This window comes from Gossypium raimondii, chromosome 10 (assembly GCF_025698545.1).
Source record: "Gossypium raimondii isolate GPD5lz chromosome 10, ASM2569854v1, whole genome shotgun sequence".
Classification (NCBI taxonomy): Eukaryota; Viridiplantae; Streptophyta; class Magnoliopsida; order Malvales; family Malvaceae; genus Gossypium; species Gossypium raimondii.
In genome coordinates, this window is record NC_068574.1 from 60,006,558 (window position 1) to 60,032,395 (window position 25,838).

The 25,838-nt window shown below is 34.3% G+C and overlaps 2 protein-coding genes and 1 long non-coding RNA gene across 8 annotated transcripts in view; 1 reads left to right on the top strand and 2 right to left on the bottom strand.

The window, feature by feature from the left end:
• Positions 1-151: 151 nt before the first annotated feature.
• On the bottom strand, positions 152-5,276 carry LOC105775714 (7-deoxyloganetic acid glucosyl transferase). Its single transcript, XM_052622560.1, is given in 4 exon segments — positions 152-318; positions 321-953; positions 1,201-1,367; positions 4,913-5,276. Coding segments are annotated over 4 exon segments (1,305 nt in total). The 5' UTR covers positions 5,251-5,276.
• Positions 5,277-16,426: 11,150 nt separating this feature from the next.
• LOC105777208 (7-deoxyloganetic acid glucosyltransferase) overlaps positions 16,427-25,838 on the bottom strand; it is a 49,245-nt gene continuing 39,833 nt past the window's right edge. For 2 of the 5 annotated variants that reach the window (XM_052622927.1, XM_052622924.1), the window contains exons 2-3: positions 18,505-18,688; positions 16,849-17,921 (exon numbers count right to left, since the gene is read on the bottom strand). In XM_052622927.1, the coding sequence (XP_052478887.1) occupies positions 16,969-17,921; positions 18,505-18,688 (1,137 nt within the window). In that variant the 3' untranslated portion in view covers positions 16,849-16,968. Of the gene's footprint in view, positions 16,730-16,848; positions 17,922-18,504; positions 19,058-25,838 lie in introns of those variants that run through there. The other 3 variants (XM_012600330.2, XM_052622925.1, XM_052622926.1) reach the window with 3 other exon arrangements.
• Positions 18,570-25,838, top strand: part of LOC128034138 (uncharacterized) — a 47,048-nt gene continuing 39,779 nt past the window's right edge. For both annotated transcript variants that reach the window (XR_008190245.1, XR_008190246.1), the window contains exon 1: positions 18,570-18,714. This is a non-coding gene — a long non-coding RNA (uncharacterized LOC128034138). The remainder of the gene's footprint in view (positions 18,715-25,838) is intronic.

Consider the following 25,838-nt stretch of genomic DNA (forward strand, 5'->3'; position numbering starts at 1 on the left):
ATTTTTAATATATTTCAGTTATTTTATTTAAAGAAATACTACAATCAAAGAAACTAAATTGACGATCTCTCATTTTTTTCGTACCATATCAAGGTGTTTAATTGAAGCAAAATTTTAGCAGTTAATGTAACTTCTTCATATTGAGATAGATTCATTCCTTAAAAACTATCTTAGTTTTTGGGGTTCTCAAGCTCATTATTCTAATATCTTCAATTAAATGATCCAAATTACTACAAGAAGACCCACCAACATTAACACTTTGATTCGTTACCTTAGCCATTTTGGCTGCCGATTGTACAAACTCCTCATTTTGATCCACCATCCATTATGCGTAAAGAACCCGCCAACGGCTAGGTGGTTCAAGATCGCCTCTTGTGGTGCCCAATTTACTATGTAACCTTGATCCTTACTCTTCTCCATAAGCTCCACTACAACATCCTCCCTTTCACCATCTTTTCCAATGATAGAATTCGGCCTTACGACAAGCAAGAACTTCGTTTTACTGTTAAGAAGTCCATACCAAAGCTCTACAAGTTGCTCACTTGATGTGCCTGTAATGCTACCAAAACTTACATAGATAACAGATCGATTTGGTTGCTTATCTAGCCAAAAGATGCAGCTTTTATCCACTTCCCAAATAGTGTTCGAGAAGTGATCATATGATTCTCCATGTTTTGCCTTGAGTCTAGTGTTTAACTGAGTATGTAAGGGTCCAATGGCATAGACACGAGGGCATTTGGTGCGTATTTGAGATAGTATAGGCCCATCGAGCTCTTCGGCCATGTTGAGTATCAAGGCATCAGCTTGAGGGCTCTTTCGTGTTTGTTTTACATAAAGTTTGATAATTGAATATTCAATATCAGTTTCTCGATAAAAACTAGGAAGATCTCGACAACGGAGATAAGTTTTCATGCCTGGCACTGTTGTTAACAACCGGTTCATGTCTTCACTTCCTTTAATAGTTTAACAAAAACCTAGTTACTAGTGTCATGATGTGTCCTCTTTTATGAGTTGTACATGGCTCTCCACGGATGACGAGAATAGTACTATCAATTGTTGGGGGTCTGGTTGATTCTCAGCGAATGACATTTCAACAACTTCTCACTTCTCATAATGGAGCGAATGCCCTCCACAGAACTAAAAACAGTTCTAAACATGGTTGAAACGAAAACAAAGTTGATAAAAAAGAAGTTAATTTACCTTTGATAGGAAGCTCCCCAGCTTGGATTATATCAGGGACGGAATAATAAACCCATAAACTACAAGGACTGCTGGTACGAAAATAAATAATGGGGATTTCAAGCTCCTTTGCAACATCAAGAGCAAAGCCTAAAAACCTATCTGCAATTATGCAATCCACTGGTGGGCTGATATTGTTGAGATCATGTGTTTAAGATTGCTGCCATTTAATTTTTTCTGTTGCTAAGTTTGAATAATTCTCCTTGACTTTAGGAGCTTAGTTTTTAATTTGTTTGGTATATTGTTACCAGATTTTTAGAACCTTTTTTTTATTATTTTTAGTCTTGAATTTTTTGTATTTAAACCGTTGAGGTGCAAATAAATTATCATTCAAGTATTCAATTATTTTCTATCTTAAAGCTTCTTTTCTCTTATTTCTGCTTCAAATATCTCGATCAAGCATCAAAGTTTGAGTTCTAATCACCAACAAATTGGTATCAGAGTTGTTTTCTTGAGGGATCTGTGAGGTTATTTGCGTGTTAAGATGGAAGGAGTGTCTAGTTTTTCAGTTGCTGCACCACTAGTCTTCGATAGAGACAATTGCCAGATGTGGGCAGTTCGCATGGAGACTTACCTGGAGGCTTTGGATCTTTGGAAACCTGTAGAAGAGGATTACGAGGTCCCACATCTTCCAGCAAATCGTACTGTGGCACAGATTAAAGCACAAAAGGAAAAGAGGACAAGGAAATCAAAGGCAAAAACTTACTTATTTGCAGCTGTGTCTCAAATGATTTTCACACGAATAATGTCTCTGAAATCAGTAAAGAAAATCTGGGATTACCTCAAGGCTGAGTATGAAAGAGATGAGAGGATTCATGGAATGAAAGTCCTGAATCTAATCAGGGATTTCAAGTTGCAGAAGATGAAGGAGTCTGAGTCAGTGAAAGAATATTCTGACAGACTTCTCAGCATTGCCTACAAGGTGAGATTGCTTGGTTCTGAGTTAAACGACTCTAGAATCGTAGAAAAGCTGCTGTCACTGTTCCAGAGAAGTTTGAAACCACCATTACTACTCTGGAGAACACCAAGGACCTGTCAAAGATCTCTCTTGTAGAGCTCTTGAATGCTTTACAAGCACAAGAGCAAAGAAGATCCATGAGGTAAGATGGAGTAACAAAAGGGGCCTTACCTGTCAAGCATCAAGACAACAACAAGTATAAAAAGAAGAAAAATTTTAAGAACCAGTTGACGAGTGGAGAAAATTCATCAGGCAATTATCAAAAGAGCAAAAGAGGAGGTGTCAAGAAATCCTACCCACCTTGTCACCATTGTGAGAAGAAAGGTCATCCACCATTCAAATGTTGGAGAAGACCTGATGCCGAATGCTCCAAATGAAATCAACTTGGACATGCAATAAGTAGATGCATAGGTAGTTGATCAAGAAGAAGAAGATCAATTGTTCGTGGTTGCTTGTTTCTCAGGCAGAGAATCAAGTGAGAGCTGGTTGATTGATAGTGGGTGCACAAATCACATGACGTATGACAAGGAGTTCTTCGCGGAATTGAGAAACACTGAAGTCAAAAGAGTGAGGATTGGAAATGGTGAGTACTTGGAAGTCAAGGGAAAAGGCACAGTGGCTATTACAAGCTATGAAGGTACAAAATTCATTTCAAGTGTTTTGTTTGTACCTAAAATTGATCAAAATCTCTTAAGTGTTGGTCAGTTGCTGGATAAAGGCTATAAAGTGCTATTTGAGAATAAGCAGTGCTTGATCAGAGATGTTAATGACAGAGACTTGTTCAATGTCAAAATGAAGGGAAAAAGTTTTTCTCTTAATCCAATGGAAAATGAGCAAATGGCTTTTAAATGCAGAGTTAGTGCTACTGAGACTTGCACAAGAGACTTAGGCATTTTCACCATCGAGGATTGCTTCAAATGCAGTCGAAGAAGCTGGTGGAAAGACTTACAGAAATTGTTGATGATCTACCTCATTATCGAGCTTGTAAATTTGGGAAACAACATAGACAACCCTTTCCTAAACAAGCCTGGAGAGCCTCGAAGAAGTTACAGCTTGTTCATACTGATCTTTATGGTCATCAGAGAACGCCTTCGTTAAATGGTAACCTCTATTACATAGCCTTTATCGATGATGTTGGATTTTTTTATTGAAGCAAAAATTAGAAGTTACTGGTGTGTTATGGAAATTCAAAGCTAGAGTTGAGAATGAAAGTGGATGCATGATTCAGATTTTAAGATCTGATAATGGCAAGGAGTACACTTCAGAAACCTTGAATAGGTTTTGTGAAGATGATGGAATTGAGCATCAGTTGACGGCGCCATACACTCCACAACAAAATGGAGTCAATGAAAGGAGGAACAGATTCATAATAGATATGACTCGATGTATGCTTCATGAGAAGAATCTTCCAAAAGGTTTTTGGGGAGAAGCTCCAAACACTGCTGTGTTCTTGCAAAATCAGATTTCAACAAAAGCCGTGAAGGATCAGACGCCATTTGAAGCTTGGTATGGTTACAAACCTTCTTTAAAGTTTCTTAGAGTGTTTGGCTACCTGTGTTTCACTTACATTCCACAGGTCAAGCGTGATAAGCTTGATAAAAAGGCAGAAGCTGGCATTTTTGTTGGGTGTATCACTGTATCTAAAGTTTACAGAGTCTTTCAACCACACACTAGATGTGTTATTGTGAGCAGAGATGTTTATTTTGTTGAAAATGAGCAATGGAATTGGGAAGACTCGACCAAGACGAACCAAACTTATAGTGCACCAAATTGTTTTACCATTGGCAGCACGTTAGAAGAGTTTGAAGATGAAGGGCAAGATGTTTTGGCTGATGATGCACCTGTTAGAGGTACAAGGTTGCTCTCTGACATTTACCAAAGATGTAACATGGCTATTTGTGAGCCTGCAGGGTATCATGATGTAAAAAATAGTCAACATTGGATGGCTGCAATGAAGGAGTAGCTTTCGATGATCGAGAAAAACAAAACTTGGGAGTTGGTTGATCGACCTCTGGACAGAAAGATAATTGAAGTAAGATGGGTGTTCAGAACGAAACTAAATCCCTGATGGTTCAGTTAACAAATTCAAAGCAAGACTTGTTGTGAAGGGATATGCATAAGTCTTTAGAGTCGATTATTCAGAAACATTTGCACCTGTTGCCAGGCTTGACACTGTAAGGTTGCTGCTTGCTTTTGCTGCACAAAAAAACTGGAAAGTTTTTCAATTAGATGTCTTTCATGGGAAGACTAAGCATTTCAACATCAAGTTATTTTTGTTCGAGAAGTTTAAAAGAGTGGTGATGTGTCTCTTCGTTACTGCAAATCTGAAGATCAAATTGCAGATATCTTTACCAAACCATTGCCAGTTAGCAAGTTTGAAAGCTTCAGGAAGAAACTTGGAGTTTGCATCATCTAAACAAGGAGGAGTGTTGAGATAATGTGTTTAAGATTGCTGCCATTTAATTTTTTCTGTTGCTAAGTTTGAATAATTATCCTTGACTTTAGGAGCTTAGTTTTTGATTTGTTTGGTATATTGTTACCAGATTTTTAGAACCTCTTTTTTCTATTTTTAGTCTTGAATTTTTTGTATTTAAACCGTTGAGGTGCAAATCAATTATCATTCAAGTCTTCAGTTATTTTCTATCTTAAAGCTTATTTTCTCTTCTTTCTGCTTCAAATCTCTCGATCAAACATCAAAGTTCGAGTTCTAATCACCAACAGATATTTTCAAGCATCTCTCTCAAACCTGGCTCTATTTTCAATTCTAGGGCCTCTTCGTACATATCAAGGAACCAATTTCTAGACCTGGGATAATCAAGAGGGAGACCATCAGTTATGGTCTTGAATTCGAACCCTTGGCATCTTTCAAAGTGGGCAGCAATGTTGTTGAACTTGACCAAGCGTTCATGGTTGTAGTGAGAGTTGAGGAAAGTGAAGCCGGTGAGGGCCAGCAATTCAGATAGCTTAATCATAAAGTTTATATGGCCCTGTAATGGGAAGGGGAAGACGAGAACATGTGGAGGAGGAGCTTGTGAGGACCGATCCTTTTCCATCTAATTTCAAGATCTGTTTGAGGGGTTTTTTGAGATTTATGAGCTCAAGAACAAAGGTTTTGGGAGCTAGATAATGGCCAAATGATGTCTTTTAGGCCATGGATAATGTAGAAGTGAGTATTGAGTAGATTGAGTGAAAAATTTTCGTATTAATTAATTTATTTAATTAAATAAATTTATTCAATTATTGATGGTATGAAATACAAAATTATACAGAGAAAATTGGGATGGAAATCCTCTGCCCCCAACTAATGCCCCATCTGTGTCCCATAACAAAACAATGCCACGTCTTTTTTTCTTTTAAATTGTAAAGCATGCTCCTTTTACTAATAAGTGTTCTTTCCTAATTTATTTATTAGGTTATATATTACTCGTAAAAGAACTAAAACTAAAAAAAAATTGTTGAAGAGTGCCTTATACTAGCTTAGTAGATTGAGTTTTGACAATATAATTTTTGAGTGAAATCTAAAATATTAAATCAAACTATTAAGTTATTTTTTTCTTCTTATCAATTAAGGCTTTATATTTATTTTTGTATATATAAATCATGTAATAAGTATTGTATAATTAAAAAAAAAGTTAGATTCAAATATACATGTTCAAGAGCTAAGTTATTTGTTCTAGCTTGAAGATCCTCCAAAATTTAGGAAGGTTCAACAAGAATATTAAGACTGAAAGTGAGCTTGGCCAAAACAATTTTGGCCTATTTGAAATATGGATAGGTCCTTATCCATTAATGTGACGTAGTAGATTGTTATGAGGAAAGTTATCTTCATACAATGTGTGAATGACGTGCATCGTGGGGTCTATTCCGTTATTCCTTTAATTAGTTTGAGGTTGTTACGCTCAAGTGGTTCTCACATGATCTTATTTACATTTGAGGACCTAAAAAGTGGGTGGCTGGTCCTTTTTGAAGAGAGTGGATGGCCTTACCCAAGAGTGTTGAGAACGGGTGGTCAATAGCACAAGATGTTAGTACTACCTTAATCCAAGCAGGTAGTCCGTCAAGGCACAGTTTCAGATGGGGTTATCAGTGATGTCAACGCTACTTCTGATGCTGACACATGTTTGAATGGCGAAGAAGTATAACAATTGCCCTTCTAAGTTGAATGGGGAGGTTACAAAGTAGCCTTCCGTGAGACATTATTTTAATTGAGCATCTGATGGTGGGAAATAACTTACTCTATCGGAGAAGAAAAAGAAGCACTAGAGTTATTCTAGAGTAACTGTCATAAATGCATAGTTTTTGAAGAAAAGTGGCCATGATATGAAGCATTTGACACTACATAAGTGGCTAGATGCCTTGGTTATGGCTACTTTTCTCAAAATGGTGCGTTTAAATATGCTAAAGAGTTCTATAAATCTGGTTTGTTGTCTTCCCTGAAATTACTTTTGTCATTTTAGAGTTTTAAAGTTTTCTTGCTATTATGCTATTTGGAGTTCCTTTTTGGTGGTTGCAATTTGAAAATTTTAACTTTTCATCGTCATTTTCGCCGTTTTGACAAGTTAAACATGGCTAGACTTTCAAGGAAAGGAGGAAGAGTGGGTAGAGTTTCATCGCAAAGGGGTAGGGGTAAGTTTTCCAACCATTGAAAATAAGGTAACGAAAATAGTTCCTAGGGGAATTACAACGACTTTGAGTAATAAAGGGCAAATCCTTGAAGAGTAGAACGTTGTAGATGAGATGGTTGCACGTGGAGAGTATAGGTGTATTACCATAGAACGGGAAATGCAAAGGGTGTTAAAGTGCAGAGGGCTTATTCAAAGGCATCATAAATATGAATTTAGCATTTTGGATATGAAGCATTATTTCAGCTTCATGCTTAGGCCAAACTACGAAGGGGGAATGCCAAGATTTTATCTGCCGTTGTATTTCTTGGAGGCATAGTTTCTCTTGCCTCTTCACCAGTTTGTCATGAACTTGCTGAATTCTTATTGTTGGCACCCAGACAGCTAGTTGGGAGCTCTTGGTGGTTGATAATTGGATTCATAATCAAATGTGGGTAAAGGGATATATGGCCTGATGTCTCACTATTATAGTATATATACAATCTAAAGGAAAAAGAAGGTCAGAGAGGGTTTTATTTCGTGGTTCGGAGGGAAGGGACAAAGCAACTTATCTATAGAGGAGTGGATAAGATGCAACTGGTTAAAGACGTGTCGTTGGAAGAAGAAGAGCGACTGGATAATTCTGTAACCGGTCGTCACTAAGGTAAGTTATTTTTCCCTTTTTTGAAAATTTTTTTATTATAATATTTTTATTCTATCATGGAATGTGTAGGGGTGTGCGAATGATAAATTCCTACGTATCTTTGGTGAATATAATAGTCATTATAAGCCGGATATTGTCAGCCTTCTTGAGCCTAGAGCTAGTGGGGATAAAGCCAATGCTATCATTACTAAATTGGGTTTTGAAAAATCCCATTGAGTGGAAGCGATTGGCTTTTCTGATGGTATTTGGTTAGGTTGGAAAAATTCAATTAATCTAGAGGTGATTGGTAATCACCTTCAATTTATTTTGGCCTTTTATTCGTTCTTTTCTCCAATCCCAATTGATATTTATTGTCTTTATTTATGACAGTGTTGATAGACAGAAAAAGAAAGTATTGTGGAGAGATTTAAGTCTTTCTATTTTGTGTGGGTATTATCCATGGCTGGCCATTGGTGATTTTAATGCCATTCTCTATTTGGAAAAAAAATGGCTTTCATTTGAAAGGATGTAAATGCTCATTTTTTGGTGATTTTATGGATAAGGATCAACTTCTTGATCTGGGCTTTTAGGGTCCTCCTTATACTTGGCGTTGGGGTAATCTTTTTGAGAGACTGGATAGGGCTTTGGGAAATGAAGCTTGGACAGAGTCTTTTCCAAACTGCTTGGTTACTCACCTTCACAGAATCAAATCAGATTATAAGCCTCTCCTTCTGAAACTTCGCCCAGACTTTAATCTCTCTACCGATAAACCCTTTCAATTTTTAGCTGGATGGTTTAAACACCCAAATTTTTCAGAATTTGTAAAAGATAATTGGATTTTTATGGAGATACGCTAAGTACGATAGCTGGTTTCATTGATAAACTCAAATATTGGAATAAATGCGTTTATAGTTAACCTATAAGCTATCCAATTTACAACGAGCAATGGACCTGTCTGGCACTAATTCTCTAGCCTAGTGTGAATTGGAGGTCCGAGGGAGTTTAAAAATATTCTTTATCATGAGGAGATACTTTGGAAACAAAAATTGAGATGCGAGTGGTTAAAAGTGAGGGATCATAACACCAAGTATTTTCACAAACGTACAATTTAGAGAAGGAATTTCGATAGAATTACTGCTTTATGTAATTTAGATGGGGAGTGGATCTTTGAACTTGTTGTCCTTAAAATATAAGTAGGTAAATTCTTTCAGAATCTTTATTGAGAGGCTCTTGGCCCGGTAGGGAATTTACTTTTAAGTGGCTTTTCGAATATTAACTAAGAGGATATTGATTTCCTTGGGAGGGCTGTTTCTAATGAAGAAATCAATATGACCCTTTTTAATATGGCTTAACTAAAGGCTTCAGGAAGTGATGGTTTTCACGTGTTGTTCTTTTAGACTCAGTGGGATAATTTTTCTTTCAGACTCAGCGGGATAATATAGGAGGAGCTATCTGTGAGTGGGTGAGGAAGATTTTTGAAGGTGGAATTATTGACTCAAAATTTAATAACACTCTTATTGTCTTAATCCCCAAAGTTCCAAATCTTAAAAATTTCTTGCAGTTTAGACCCATTAATCTTTACTATAAGTTGGTTATTAAGGTCATCGCAAGCAGGTTTAAAAGTATATTTCCGAAGATCATTGGTTAAGAGCAAGCCAGATTTATAGCGGGGAGAAATATCATTAATAGTGTAGTCACTGCACAGAAAGTCTTACACTCTATGAAAACTAAGAAGAATCTCCAATGGATGGTTGTCAAATTTGATTTGGAGAAAACTTATGATCGTGTACGTTGGGACTTCGTAGGAGCTTTACTCCATGCAGCATGTATTCCTTCTTATTTTATTTAGGTTATTATGAATGTTATTTCGACGTCTACCATGTAGGTTTTGTGGAACAGAGCTCTAACTTCCAAATTCAAGCTTGTAAGGGGAATTTCTCAAGGTTGCCCCTATCTCCGTACTTTTTCGTCCTTTGCATGGAGTGGTTGGGGCATCACTTTCATTCGACTATTTTGTCAGAAGAGTGAAGCCTTATTCAGTTATAACGTGTAGGGCCAAACTTCTCACATCTTTTCTTTTCAGATGATTTAGTGACTTTTAATAGAGCTAATTTGAAGCACAGTGGTTTTCTTAAAAATTTTCAGGATAACTTTTGTGAGCTTTCTAGTCATAAGGTCAATGCTAGGAAGACTAATGTCTTTTACTCTACTGGTGTTAAGGAATATTTAAGGAGGGAGTTAATAGTATCCTTGGTTTCCAAGAAGTTAATGATATGGGGCATTATTTAGGAATCCCTCTTTTTCATTAAAGAGTTACAAAAAAAAAAAAACACTTTGGATTTCTTGATGGAAAGAGTTCGTAATCGCTTATCTAGCTGGGACACTAAAAAGTTTTCCTTTGCAGGGAATGTCACTTTAGCACAAACGGTTATATTGACTATTCTGAGCTATCTCATGCAATCTATTTTGGTTCTGAAGGGTATTTGTGATTTAATCAAAGAAAAGGCAAGGCAATTCATCTAGGGTGCTTTTAATGGAAAAAGGAAAATAACTTTACTTGGGTGGGATTCCATTTGCCAACCTAGATCACGTAAAGGTCTTGGGTTTCATTGTCTGTGTGATCAAAATAAAACCTTCATGATAAAAATTAGTTACAGTCCTTATCACCAAGACTAAAGCTTTATAGGTTAGGGTTCTCAGAGAAAACTATGGAATTAATGGGACTATGCAGATTGTATCATGAGACATATATGCTCCTTTATATGGAAATCTGTGGCCAAGGTTTGGCCTCTACTGCATAATAATATGATTTGGTAAGTGGGTAATGGACGAACCATTCGTTGCTGGGAGGATGCTTGGGTACATAACGTGAGACCTTTAATTAATCATGTAACAAGTCACGTGAATATCTATTTTAATTGTAAAGTGAATGAGATGGTAATAGAAATGGTACATGGAACCTTGACTTATTTCGGGTATGGTTGCCAGAAGAAGTCGTCCAACGTATCATTAGCATTCCACCTCCCATAGAGTCAGTGGGGGTAGATACTCTTTCTTGGTTCGAAACTACTACCGATGTCTTCTCAGTTAAAAGCACATATTAGATGCTAAAGGAGGAGTCTTGGAATCCAAAGGATGACACTTGAAAAATCGTTTGGAAAATTTTGGGCCCTCTAAGAGTTAGACAGTTCATCTGGATAATCCTAAAGCAAAGACTTTTAACTAACTTTGAAAAGGTCTGAAGAGGAATTGGTCATGATGAGTCGTGTCATCTTTGTGGTCACCATACGAGGATGTTTTACATGTTCTTAAGGACTGTCCATGTGCGAAGGATATTTGGACTCAAATCATTTCCCCCAATCAAAATAAATAATTCTTTGAAGGTAATATTTAGGAATGGTTGCTCTCGAATCTACAGAACCAATTAGATAATAACACGAGAGATTCAGTCTGGGCTTGCTTCTTTGGGATAATACTTTGGCGCATATGGAGAAATCGTAACCTGTTCATTTTCAAGGAAAATCAATGAATCTGGAGGAAATTATTAAGGTTTCCTATAGTTGGGCAAAGCAATATTCCTCAGTCAATAATGAAGTCTTGGTGATGGATCTGCAACAATCTTCTGAACGTTTGGAATTAGGTATGGGTTTTTCTTAATATTGAAGGTGTTGTTAATTCTATTTTGATTTTTCCGTTGCAGGTGGAGTAATATATGATGGGAAGAGAAATTGGATTTCGGGCTATAATCGTTTTTGAAAAGTGTTCGGTTGTAGCTGCGAGCTTTGGGACATATTAAATGGTTTACACATGCTTAAAAACAAAGATATGATGAGGTCACCATTCATTCTAATAACCTCGAAGTCATAATAGCTATTAGCGATAACAAACTTGAAAAACTAACCTTACTTTAATTAGGATGATTCAACATATCCTTGCCAACGAAAAGATATGATCATTGAGATATGTTTCTAAAATGAATAGTAAAATTGCATACGTACTAACAAAAATAACCCTCTTAAATGATTAAATTTTATATATGTTTGATAGCCGTTATGGAGATTAAGATGTTACGGAAGATGAAACCTTTGGTTTTTACAAAATTATTATAAAATAAAAATAACCAAAATATTATAACTTTTTATTTACAAAATATTATAAAATTTTTATTTACCAAAATATACAAAAAAAATAAAAAACAGAAAAAAAAACCTGACAACAGCCTGATCAGGTCAATCACATTGGCGGCACCAAAGGTGCCAAAGAGATTGGCGGCACCAATGGTGCCAAAAGACTAAAATGTAACTATCTATAGTTTCAAGGACCTGACATGCAAATTTACCATTTTGAATTTTGAAAGTGAATTGCTGCTGCTGTGCGTGTGGGGCGCACTAAAATTGAAATGTGGCTAATTGCCTTCTAAGCCCTCCTTATTTATTATTTTCTTTTTATTCCCCTTCAACTCACTTTTATTTAATAAACAAGCCCTCAACATATTTTTGTAGTTAAATAAGCTCTTAATCTATGATTTTTACTCATAAAAGCCCTTTATTTTATTATTAAAGTAAATATATTTTACCTAAAGTAAAGCTATTTAAAAAGTATAAACTAATTCACATTTTATGTATTATTTTGGTAATTTGATGAGAATAGTTTATTTAAAAATTTACTAAATTTGATGAGAATAGTTTATAATTATATTTTATTTTTTCTATTTGGGTTACATTTATGGGTGATCGGTTTATTATTACTTTTGGTTTTCAATAAGGCATGCCTAGTATTTCTATTAATTTTTTAATTAAATCTAATATTAGTTAAGTGATAATTAAGATACTTAGAATTCTAATTAAGTAATAACTCTATTTTAATTTAATAAACTATTCTCATTTAATAACTTTATTTTAATTTAAAAAATTAAGTTAATTAAAATAGAGTTATTAAATGAGAATAGTTTATTAAATTAAAATAGAGTTATTACTTAATTAGAATTAAAAGTAATAGAAATACCATACATGCTTTATTGAAATTAAAAAAGTAATAAATAAAATACATCACCCATAAATGTAACCCAAATAGAAAAAATAAATTATAATTATAAACTATTCTCATCAAATTTAGTAAATTTTTATTTAATAAACTATTCTCATCAAATTACCAAAATAACACATAAAATGCTAATTAGTTTATACTTTTTAAATAGCTTTACTTTAGGTAAAATATATTTACTTTAATAATAAAATAAAGGGCTTTTATGAGTAAAAATCATAGCTTAAGAGCTTATTTAACTACAAAAATAGGTTGAGGGCTTGTTTATTAAATAAAAAAGTGAGTTGAAGGAGAATAAAAAGAAAATAATAAATAAAGAGGGCTTAGAAGACAATTAGCTAAATTTCAATTTTAATACGCTCCACACGCACAGCAGTAGCAATTCACTTCCAAAATTCAAAATGGTAAATTTGCACGTCAGGTCATTAAAACTGCAGATAGTTACATTTTAGTCCTTTGGCACCATTGGTGCCGCCAATGTGATTGGCCTGATCAGGCTGTTGTCAGGTTTTTTTTTTCTATTTTTTGGTATATTTTGGTAAATAAAAAAAATTTATAATATTTTGGTAAATAAAAAAAATTATAATATTTTGGTAAATAAAAAAAGTTATAATATTTTGGTTATTTTTTTTATTTTTTTATAATAATTTTGTAAAAAACCCTGGGAGCACTAGACACAATTTATTTGATTATTAATGCATTTGCATCAAATCAGCCTGCAATTAATGACAACATTGTCAAACTCATACTTTTAAAACTTGCAAAAAGAAATCAGAAAGATTCCATATTATTGGATGTCACGTGACTGCAATTATTTATTACAACATGATTTTATTAGAATTACAATAATAACGACCACCGAGACTGTTATATGATTCAACTAGGGGTGAGCAAAACTCGATTTAACTCGAAAAAATTGAAAAAAAAATTGAAGTTCGAGTTAAACGAATTGAGTTATTCGAGTTAAACGAATTGAGTTATTCGAGTTAATCGAGTTATTCGAATCAACTCGAATTTTTATTTTCGAATTTCGAGTTCAAATCGAGTTGAGTTTTCAAATTTGAATAACTCGAATAATTCGAATAATTCGAATATCAAACTATAATATTTTACATTTTTACCCCAAACTCCTAAACCTTTTTACTTTTCCCTCAAAACTTTTACTCCTCTCCCCTAGAGGTGCTCATGGGCCGGGCCGGGTTCGGGTCGGGCCCATAAAAAATTTGGGTCCGGGCCCGGCCCGAAATATGGGTCTGAAATTTTGCCTAGGCCCGGCCCGGGAAAAGATCATAAGCCTGGGCCCGGCCTGGCCCGACCCATTTTTTAATAAAATATCAAAAATTTATTTTAAAAATAAAAAATAAAAAAAGTATTTTAAAAATATTTTAAAAATATTTTAAAATTAAAAAATTAAAAAAAGTATTTTAAAAATATTTTAAAATTAAAAAAATTATTTTAAAAATATTTTAAAATTAAAAAAATAAATATATTTATTATATCAGGCCAGGCCCGGGCCAAAAAAGTTGTGCCCGAGGCCCGGCCTGTTTTCTAAACGGCCTCGTTTTTTTGCCCAAGCCCATATTTTGAGCCTATATTTTTACCCAAACCCTCCCATATTTCGGGCGGGCTGTCGGGGCCGGGCCCCAATCTACCCAAAATCCATTTCCCACCAAAATTTTACTCTCCCATTTACTTTTTCTCAAAATTTTACTCCCAAAAAACCCTCAAAACATTTTATTTTCCCTCAAAATTTTTACGCTCTCTCACTTTTCCCCTAAAACTTTTATTCCCTTACCATCCCACCTCCCATCTACCCCAAACCCTCCCCCCTCCAATTTTTTTTTAATATTTTCCCTCCAAAATTTTACTCCCCCTATTTACATTCCCTCAAACTTTTATCCCCCAAAACTTTTTATTTTTCCCCTAAACTTTTACTTCTCACCCTTTACTCTCAAATAAAAAATCAAAATTATCCAAAAAAAAAATCACTAAACATAAATAGTAATAATTTTATTTATATCTACTATTTATATTATTAAATTGAATTTCACATTTAATATTACTTATATTATTGAATTGTTTAGTCATATTAAATATTTATATTAAAATTGAATTATTAATTATGCCATAAAATATTCGTTTCAAAATTTTATATTGGTATCAATTTCACATTTTATTTTTAAAATAACATTTATTAAAAAAATCATATTTTTACATTTAATATATTTTTAATTCCAAAATACATAGTGACAAGAATCTGAAGATAATTGAAACAACTAAGGAAGCAAAGAAGCTAACCAATATATAAAAAATTAATAAATAAATTATGAGATGATGAAAGTTAATAAAAAATTTGATTAAGGTGGACAAATTTTATTACGATGGGTGACAATGGTTACAGGGACCCAAAATTATTTTTTAAAATTTAGCTCGAGCAAATATATTTGATTCGAATCGATTCGAATTCTATCTCACTCGACTCGATTCGAGAAAACTTCAAATAAAGTTAGGATGATAAAATGAGATTCAAAAACTCGATTAACTCGAAAATTTTCGATTCGATTCGATTCGATCCGATCGAATGTTCACCCCTAGATTCAACCAATTTACCCATTTTCACTGACACTTTCATGCACCATTTCTGAAAAAAAACTTCTCAATTGTTGGTCCAAAAATTAAAGCCAACATAACATTGCTCTCCATTGGGATGAAAATGTAACAACACCTAGCAAATATTGTTAAATCTTAATTATTTTATTATCCATTTCGTTCCATCATAAATATTTAATTCTATAATTTATTAAATATATCCATTCTCATTTTACCATACGATTGTTCCATTTTGATTTTTCTTAATTATTTTAATATTTTAAACATAATTCTTTAAAAGAAATTGAAACATAATTTTGATTACTTGGAACAACCCTCCCAAGTAAAAAGGAAAATTTCTCTAGCAATTAATTTATCTTAATTTTCGTATATTAGTAACTAGCAATGAGAAATTAATGTTGTCAAAATCGAATTGTATTGATTTAGTTAAATTGTCTGGATTGAAAAATAATAGATTTGACGATCCAACACTTCTTATTAAAATGGATAACAAGCAAACTGTTATGAACCAATTAAAACCCAATTAAACGGGATTTAGAAACCTGAAAAAATCGATTAAACCAATATTTTATTTAGTATTATATTTTTATGTTTTTAATTAATTTTTTTATCAATTTTTATTTTATTTTTGAGTCCTATCTTGTGAACCATGTTACAATCAGATTTGCCTCTAAGATTTGGTGGAAAAGAAGAACAATCCGAGATTTGAAATGATACCAAAGAGATTTGAGTATTTGAGAAGAAGAAATGAATAGAAAAAAACCGATCTTTTAAGAAATAGTTAGAATAAATGAGAAGAGGGAATGACAAAAAGGAAGTGGAAGAGAAGTTTACAAGTCTAAAGAGTAAAAGAGATGAGTTGCATATTTGCAAGTAACTTTTAAATTCTTTAAAAGTGGATTTACAGATTTTCAATCAATGGGCTACATATAGTCTTAAAGTGGACTTACAAAACTTTGAGATTTCAAAATTTATAAAAAATTGGATTTTATATTTATAATTTATTTTCTATTGAACCGATTGATCCAATTAATTGGACCAACTGAATTAGGAATCGGTTGTCTGATCGATTTGATCACTGGTTCAATTTTGAAAACGTTGTCAGAAATAACCAAATCGAGACTAAGTAATTCAAGATTTAAACATATTTTTATATTTTTACTCTTTTAATGTTGCTATACCTCTCCGTTACTTGAACACATGTTAATATCAGATGCATCGTAGACCTCCTGTTGACTTCATTTGAAGTGACGTTTCGACAGACCACCCGTTCCTCTCGGAGGGTGCCATCTACCCGTTTTAAGTATTAACATTCTCCTAGTATGAACATACTTTTTATATGAGAAGGAGTCCATTTAGGCACAATAATATTATACTGATAAGGTATCATGGTATACGCCTATAAATACCCTTTACACATTTAGCGGAATTGAATGTTTATCCGCCATGTCATACCAGTGGACAAGAGGAAATATTCTAAGGAATGATGCAAAAAGATCATTCTTTCAGCACCTTAGAGTTACTCTGAGCAATTGTCTTCTTGGTCAGCCTATCTTCTTGTTCTTGTTTCAGCTCTTTACATCTTTAGGTGAATCGGCTTCCATTGTACCATCTTGAACTCCTCCTTATCTTCCTCTTTTGTTATTCATTGTATCAACAAATATATAAGGTAAAATGGTAACTTTATATAATGGATAGGGAGGAATAAGGAAAATAATTATTATAACCGCTTCGCAGTGTAAAAAAAAAAATCATCTTATAATGCTTCCACTTTTTAAGAAAAAAATAAAAATTAAAGTCAGCTCCCATTCTATTCTGTTTACCGGGGGATGTATTGATGCTACTATCGAAGGGGAGTTCTCCTAAAGAAACTATCATTTTTTGTGAGCTTTAAAGCTCATTATTCTAATATCTTCAATTAAATGGTCCAAATTACTATAAGAAGACCCACCAACATTAACACATTGATTGGTTACCTTAGCCATTTCAGATGCGGATTTTGCAAACTCCTCCTTTCGATCCACCATCACATCATTTACCATTTTCTCCACCATCTTGCTATCACATACATCCTTCATATCCAACCCTATTTTCCACACCTCACTCACAACCCTACTATTCACGTGTTGGTCAGCAAACTGAGGCCAGCAAATCATAGGCACCCCTGCGACAACGCTCTCTAAAGTCGAGTTCCATCCATTATGCGTAAAGAACCCGCCAATGGCCGGGTGGTTCAAGACTGCCTCTTGTGGTGCGCAATTTACAATGTAACCTCGATCCTTACTCTTCTCCATAAGCTCCATTACAACATCCTCCCCTTCACCATCTTTTCCAATCACGGAATCTGGCCTTACAACAAGCAAGAACTTCGTTTTACTGTTAAGAAGTCCATACCAAAGCTCAACAAGTTGCTCCCTTGACATGCTCGTAATGCTAACAAAACTTACATAGATAACAGATCGATTCGGTTGCTTATTGAGCCAAAAGATGCAGCTTTTATCCACTTCCCAAAGTGTATTCGAGATGTGATCATATGATTCTCCATGTTTTGCATTGAGTCTAGTGTTTAATTGAGCATGTAAGGGTCCAACGGCATAGACACGAGGGCATTTGGTGCGTATTTGAGATAGTATAGGCCCATCGAGCTCTTCGGCGGTGTTGAGTATCAAGGCATCGGCTTGAAGGCTCTTTCGTGTCTGTTTTACGACTAGCTTCATAATTGAATCTTCAAAGTCCAGTTTTCGACAATAAGTAGGAAGATCTCGACATCGAAGATAAGTTTCCATGCCTGGCACTGTCGTTATTAGCCGGTCCATGTCTTCACTTCCTTCAATTGTTTAACAAAAACCCATTTACTAGTGTCAATGATCACAAACCCAATTAAATGAAACTCATATCAGATTCAAATTTATTTAATCATAGAAATTTAACAACTCAAATTCGAAATGATCTAAGTTCAAACATGATCACAACTTCAAACGACTCGAACTTAAAACCCACGGGAACAAATTACCCAAAGTGGTCCAAACTTAAGTATTAAACCAGAATAAAACAATCCTGAAATGATTCTACTTGAAAATCGACACAAAAAAACCCAGCTAGCTAACCTAAAGTGACCCGAAAACAAAATAACCAAAAATAATTCGAATTTAAAAGTTAAATTAGTAGAACCCATTGAAACTCAAAATCATTCAAACATGAAATTTTTTAAAAATTTTAAATTCCGAATTAATCCAACTTAAACCAAATCAACTCGCCTAATTAAGAGGAATATTCCAAATGTCTTTCTCGTTAATTTCTTCAACATGCTTGTCAAATCATTTCGACTTAAGGTTTTGTGTTATTCTAAGTTAAAAACAGTGCTAAACATGGTACAATAAACAAATTTGATGAGAAAGAAGTGGATTTACCATTGATAGGAAGCTCCCCAGCTTGGATTATATCAGGGATAGAATAATAAACCCAGAAACAACAAGGACTGCTGGTACGAAAAAAAATAATGGGGATTCCAAGCTCCTTTGCAACATCAAGAGCAAAGCCTGAAAACCCATCTGCAATTATGCAATCTACTGGTGGGCTACTATTCACAAGTACCTCTCTCAAACTTTGCTTCATCTTAAGTTCCATGGTATCTTCAAACATAGCAAGGAACCATCTCCCTGACCTAGGATGATCAAGAGGGAGACCATCGGTTATGGTCTTGAATTGGAACCCTGGGTATCTTTCAAAATGGGCAGCAATATTGTTGAACTTGACCAAGCGTTCATGGTTGTGGTGGGAGTGGAGGAAAGTCAGCTTCAAGCCGGCGATAGCTAGCAGTTCAGCTAGCTTAATCATGGAGTTTATATGGCCCTGTAATGGGAGGGGGAAGATGAGGACATGTGGAGGACGGGATTGAGAGGATCGATCCTGCTCCTCCATCTAATTGGATGATCTGTTTTGAGGGGCTTTTTGAGTTTTATGTGCTTAAGAAGAATGTATTAATTTATAAGTGAAGAAATAAATGATATATTTATCATAATTTTAGGAAACCAATTAGCCTCTTATTTATCCAAGAGTGAAGTTAGAAAACTTTTTCATGTCTAAAATTAACTTGTAATTTTTATAATGATAAAAATGTAATTTCTTTATTTTTAATAGTTTATATTTTTATAATTTTTAAAGGATTAAATAAAAAAATTATCATTTTTAGGGGGTTAACGTATAATTTTATCTCTTATAATTTAAAATTTTAAAAATTTTAAAAGACCTACATGGAAAAAATTTCATTTAGGGGGATTAAGGCCCCTGTTAGCCCCTTTAGCTATGCCCATGTACCTATTCTCGATGACCTTATTTTCCATTTCCATTCCAATGTGGAATTATTGCATCTTGCCTACTTTAAAGTGTTTGGTGTGACATTCTCTCCCATTCAATCTCGTGACGTCTTAGTCACAAGCTATTGTGTCACAGTTGATTCACTATGTCATCCCACTTTCTGAGATGCTTATTGTGAAATTGGGCAATCAAGGATTGCTTTGATACCACTTGCTATGGGATCATTACTCTTTTCCCAAAAGACATGTGATTGGATGTGTAACGACCCGTTTTCGATGAAATCGAAACAATAATTTTGGGACCACAAATTCGAGGTCATAAAATTTATTTTAATATTATTTTATGGTTCATAGTATGTTAGAATTATGGTATAAAAATTTCCTTAAGAAATTTTACCGTTTGTATGCTCAATTTGTGAAATAGGAATAATTGCATAAAATGCGAAAGTTGTGTTCTATTAGCTAAAGGTGTCAAATAGCTATAGAACTTTAAAGTAGAGGTCCTTATTGAGTAATTAGACCACTATTTGAGTTAGTGGATGTACATGGAGTAAAAATCATGAAAAGTCAAAGTTGGTAAGGGTTGGTAATTTGATGATTAAAGTTAAATTAAATAAAATAAAACCAAAGGGTTCATCTTCCTCCGTCTTTTTCAACCGAAAATTTTAGCAAACTAAAAGCATAGGAAAGCTTGAATTTTCAGCCACAAAGTCCCTTGCATGTAAGTTATTTTGGTGGTTGTTTTTGTTGGTTTTTGTGTTTTTGGAACCTTTGTAGCTTAAGCTAGCTAATTAAGGGGCTAATTTGCAATATGATTGAAAGTCTAGGGTTTTTCCATGAGATCATATTGGTTGTTTTTTAAGTTTAATGAAAGAAAATGAATCTTGATTGTTAAATAAACAACTTTTATTAAAGGATTTTAAGTGAAATTGTCAATTGGGGATAAAATGAGAAATGTGAAATTTATGTGTTAAATGTGTGAAATTGTGAAATATATGGGCTGATATAGGTATATATGAAAATTGGGTAGGCTTGTGTATAGATGAAATTGCATGGATTTCATTTTTATGAGCCTAGGGACTAAATTGTAAAGAAGTCAAAAGTTAGGGGCAAAATGGTAAATTTTCCATATTATGAAATTGGACTAAATTGAATAGAGTAATTATTAAATTAATTAAATTTGATATTATATAGATCAAGAAAACCCATGTTCGATTTAAACCGGGGAAAGGAAAAAGTAGTGGATTGAATGGTCGACTTACTCCGTATTAATTCAAGGTAAGTTCGTATAATCACATTGTGTATTTACATGCTTTAATTGAATTATATGTATGTGAATTTAATAATTATGATATATATATATATATGGAATGTATAACTAATATAGTACTATAAATACGGGCCCCATTTGAACCATAGAAATTCGTATGACACAAATGACGTGTCATTAGGGTTACCGATTTTGGTTGAGACCCTACATGTGTTACGGACTCACCACAACTCGTATGAGCTTACCGAATCTCAAGTCGTAAGAGCTTACAGTTATTCAGCTCGGAAGAGCTTACTGATATTAAGCTCGGATGAGCTTAATGTTTATTACTGGTATGAGCACACATGTGGAAGAATTGAAGGTTTACCGCTCAGTACACTTCGTGTGTACCACCCACATATCCTACGATATTTTAGATGGTTTAATGGGCATAGTATTATTACGGCATTATACAAGTTTGATATGACAAGTACAAGTATTTGCATGGAAATGGTTGATATTTGATATATGACTATATAGCAACATGTTACATGTACAGGGAATTTGATAAATTGATGAATTCATAAATGATTTTTGGATTTATGTGAATACATGATTAACTTGATTATGGGTTGTATGATAGGTTTAGGCCAAATTGAATCGAATTACATTTCGAGTTATTTACCTTAAATTGTAGTTATATGGTAAGTTTTATTCTTTGAATTACGAACTTACTAAGCTTAATTGCTTACTCTATTTATTTGTTCATGTTTTGTAGTATTTTGGAAGCTTGCTCAATTTGAAAATCATCGAAAATCGCGTCGCACTATCAAACTCTATTTTGGTACTTAGACTTTACATTTTGGGTTAAATGGCATGTATATGTGTTTTGGTTAATGTGCCCTATATGTCTTATGTTGTTTTGGTTATACGTATAGCCATGTGATTTGGCTTATTTTGGTATACTTGGTTTGTAAATATGTATAAATGATTTTTTGGGTATGTTTTAAGGTGGTTGATTGAATTTGTTTGTTATATCATGTTGTGATGTAAATTCGTAGTGAACTCGGTTTAGTCTCGAATCACTTTTAATGTTTATTTGGGCTTTGAGGGCTATTAGAGACTGTATAAATGTATTTGAATGGTTTTTGATACAAATGATAAAAATATTTCGGGACTTTAAAGAGTTAGATAGTTCATTTGGATAATCCTAAAGTAAAGACTTTTAATTTTCTATGAAAAGGCCTGAAGAGGAATTAGTCATGATGAGTCGTGTCATCTTTGTGGTCACCATACAGAGGATGTTTTACATGTTCTTAGGGACTGTCCATGTGCGAAGGATATTTGAACTCAAATCATTTCCCTCAATTAAAATATACAGTTCTTTGAATGTAATATTTTGGAATGGTTGTTCTCGAATCTATAGGACCAATCAGATAATAACACAAGAGATTTAGTCTGGGCTTGCTTTTTGGGATAATTCTTTTGCGCATCTGGAAAAATTGTAACATGTTCATCTTCTAAGGAAAATCAATGAATCTAGAGGAAATTATTAAGGTTTCCTACAGTTGGGCAAAGTAATACTCCTCAATCAATAATAAAGTCTTGGTGATGGATCTGCAGCAATCTTCTGAATGTTTGGAATCAAGTATGGGTTTTCTTCTTAATATTGAAGGTGTTGTTAATTATATTTCTGGTCTTTCAGCTTGTAGGTGGAGTAATATGTGATGGGAAGAGAAATAGGATTTTGGGCTATAATCGCTTTTGGAGAAATGTTCGGTTGTAGCTACAGCTTTGGGAGATATTAAATGGCTTACACATATTTAAAAAATAAGGATATGATGACGTTATCATTTATTCTGATAGTCTCGAGGTCGTAGTAACTATTAGCGATAACAAGCCTGAAAAAACTAACCCTACTTTAATTAGGACTATTCAACATATCCTTGCTAACGAAAAGATATAATCATTGAGATATGTTCCTAAAATGAATAATAAAAGTACATCGATTATAGGTTAGGGGTGTTACATTTATTGGTATCAGAGTTACGATTTAGTCGATTCTAGGACTAACGTAGTGGGTGTAAGTCTAGCTATACATGTCATTTATTAACTTGTGATAGTGTGACATCTCCTAAAAGTTTAAATTGTGTTTTTTTTTATATAGCAATGGATCCCAATCGAGTAGATTCTAATGATGTTGAAAGTAACGTGCCGGCCTCAGTTTGAGGGGCAGCTTTGTCTGGGTCTAGACCCATGTCAGATAGTTGTGGAAAAAAGGCTAAGGAAGCCTAATGAACGAGTGGTTCACTGAGTATGTTCGGACAAATCCGGCTACTTAGAAACCTCCACCCCCACCTTACCCCCAATTGGTTCCCATGGCTCCTCAAGTCTCAGAACCGGTATGTTTGAACAAACTGCCTGTGGATAAAATTAGAAAATATGGGGCTGAAGAGTTTAGGGTTACAGTTGATGATGAACTTGAGAGAGCTAAGTTTTGGTTAGAGAATATAATCAGGGTTTTCGATGAGCTATCTTGCATGCCAATTGAATGTGTTAAATGTGTTGTGTCCCTTCTAAGAGATTCAGCTTATCAGTGGTGGAATACCCTATATCCATAGTGCCGAGAGATAGAGTCATGTGAGAATTCTTTCAGACCTAGTTTAGAAAAAGATATATAAGCTAGCGATTTCTTGACCAAAAACACAAGAAATTTCTAGAGTCAAAGTAGGGTTGTATGACCATAACCTAGTATGAAAGAGAGTTCATTCGATTAAGTAAGTATGCCCGAGAATGTGTTTCCACGGAAACAATTATGTACAAACGGTTGAAGATGGGTTGAACGAAGACATCAAACTTTTAGTCGGGATACTTGAGGTGAAAGAATTTGTAGTTTTAGTTGAAAGAGCTTGCAAAGTCGAGGAACTTAGCAAAGAGAAGATCAAAGTCGAATTTGAAGCTAGAAGTTCAAAGAAGAGATTTGAAGGGAAGTCTCAACAATCGATGTCAAAGAAATCTAAAAACGTCATTATTGACCTACTATTTTGTGGGGCATTTTAGTCAAGATAGAGATGAGAGATACTCCAGTTTTAAACCCTAGGCTACATCTGTAGCTAGTGTGGGTAGTGTTAGAAATGCTAAACCCAAGTGCAAACACTATAATAGGCCACATAATGGCAAATGTCGGGTAAAGAGTGGTGTATGTTTCTGGTGTGGTTCATTCGACCACTACATTGGAGATTTCTCTGAGAAGTTTGAGAAAGAAAAAGCTCAAACCGTGAGGTTGAGCGATACAGTTTCTAGAGGGAGACCACCTCGAAACACGAGAAATATGAGTGGTAGTCGAGGATACCGCATATCGCAGTGAGATTGGAGGCACGAGTACCAGCCGAGCTTATGCCATTCGTGCTCATGAAGATGCGTCAGTGCCAGATGTTATCACCGGTAATTTTTCTCTTTATAATACTGATGTAACTTCTTTGATTGATCTGAGGTCAACCCATTCTTACGTATGTACAAAATTAGTGTCTAGTAAGAGTTTGCCTGTAAAGTCCACTAAATTTGTGGTTAAAGTATCGAACCCATTAGGTCAGTATGTCCTAGTTGATAAGGTCTACAAGAATTGTCCTTTGATGACTCGGTGTTACAATTTTCCAGCAGATTTGGTGCTTTTACCGTTTGATGAGTTCGATGTAATCTTGGGTATGGATTGGTTAACTCTGCATGACGCTATTGTGAACTGTAAACGAAAGATTATTGAGTTGAAATGACAGAATGATGAGATTCTCTGTATTGAATCTATTGATTTGAGTGGTTTACCTGTCGTGATATCGACGATATTAGCACAGAAGTATGTGAAATACTGGATACTAAAGTGTCAGAATCAAAGATTGAATCAGTGCGATGGTCTATGAATATTTGGATGTGTTCCCAGAAGAATTATCCGAGTTACCACCAATCAGAGAAGTTAAATTTGCTATTGAGTTAGTATTGGGAACATCACCAATATCGATAGCTCCATACAGATGGCTCCAACAGAGTTGAAAGAGTTGAAAGAGTTGAAAGAGTTGAAAGCTCAGTTGCAAGAGTTAACGGACAGAGGTTTTGTGTGACCGAGTTTCTCGCTTTGGGATGCGTCGGTTCTATTTGTAAAGAAGAAATATGGATCAATGAGATTATGCATCGACTATCAACAACTTAACAAGGTTACGATTAAGAATAAGTATCCTTTGCTGAGGATTAATGATTTGTTTGACCAGTTGAAAAGAGCAACAATATTTCCAAAGATTGACTTATGATCCGGTTATCATCAGTTGCGGGTTAAAGATTCAGATGTATTGAAAACTACATTCATGACTAGGTACGGGCATTATAAATTCCTTGTTATGCCATTTGGATTAACTAATGCTTATGCGGTGTTTATGGATTTGATAAATCATATATTTAGACCATTTTTGGACCAATTTATTGTTGTGTTGATTGATGATATATTGATATATTCTCGGGACGAATCTGAACATACCGAGCATTTGAGAATTATATTACAGGCTTTTTGAGATAAACAACTATTTGCTAAATTTACCAAGTGCTAGTTTTGGCTCGACAAGTTGGATTTTTAGGACACATTGTATCGGCAGATGACATCCAAGTTGATCCGAGCAAGATTTTAGCGATTGTTGACTAGAAACCACCAAGAAATATTTCCAAGCTCAGAAGTCTCTTGGGATTAGCGAACTATTATTGAAGATTTGTTAAGGATTTCTCAATGATAGTTACACCGATGACTCGATTATTATAGAAAGATGTAAAGTTTGAGTTGTCTGAGAAATGTCAACAAAGTTTCAATCAGTTGAAAGCACTATTAATCGAAGTGCCTTTTTAGTTCAATTGGAGTCGGGAAAAGAGTTTGTAATTTACAACGATGCATCGTTGAACAGTTTAGGATGTGTTTTAATGCAAGAAGGCAAAGTGATAACGTATGCTTCCAAACAATTAAAGATGCACGAGAAGAATTATCCGACTCACGATCTAGAGTTGGTTGCAATCGTGTTTGCATTAAAAATTTGGTGGCAAAACTTGTTCGATGAGAAGTGCCATATATTTATTGATGACAAAAGCTTGAAATATTTGATGTCCTAGAAAGAGTTAAATTTGAGAATGCGAAGATGGCTCAAATTGT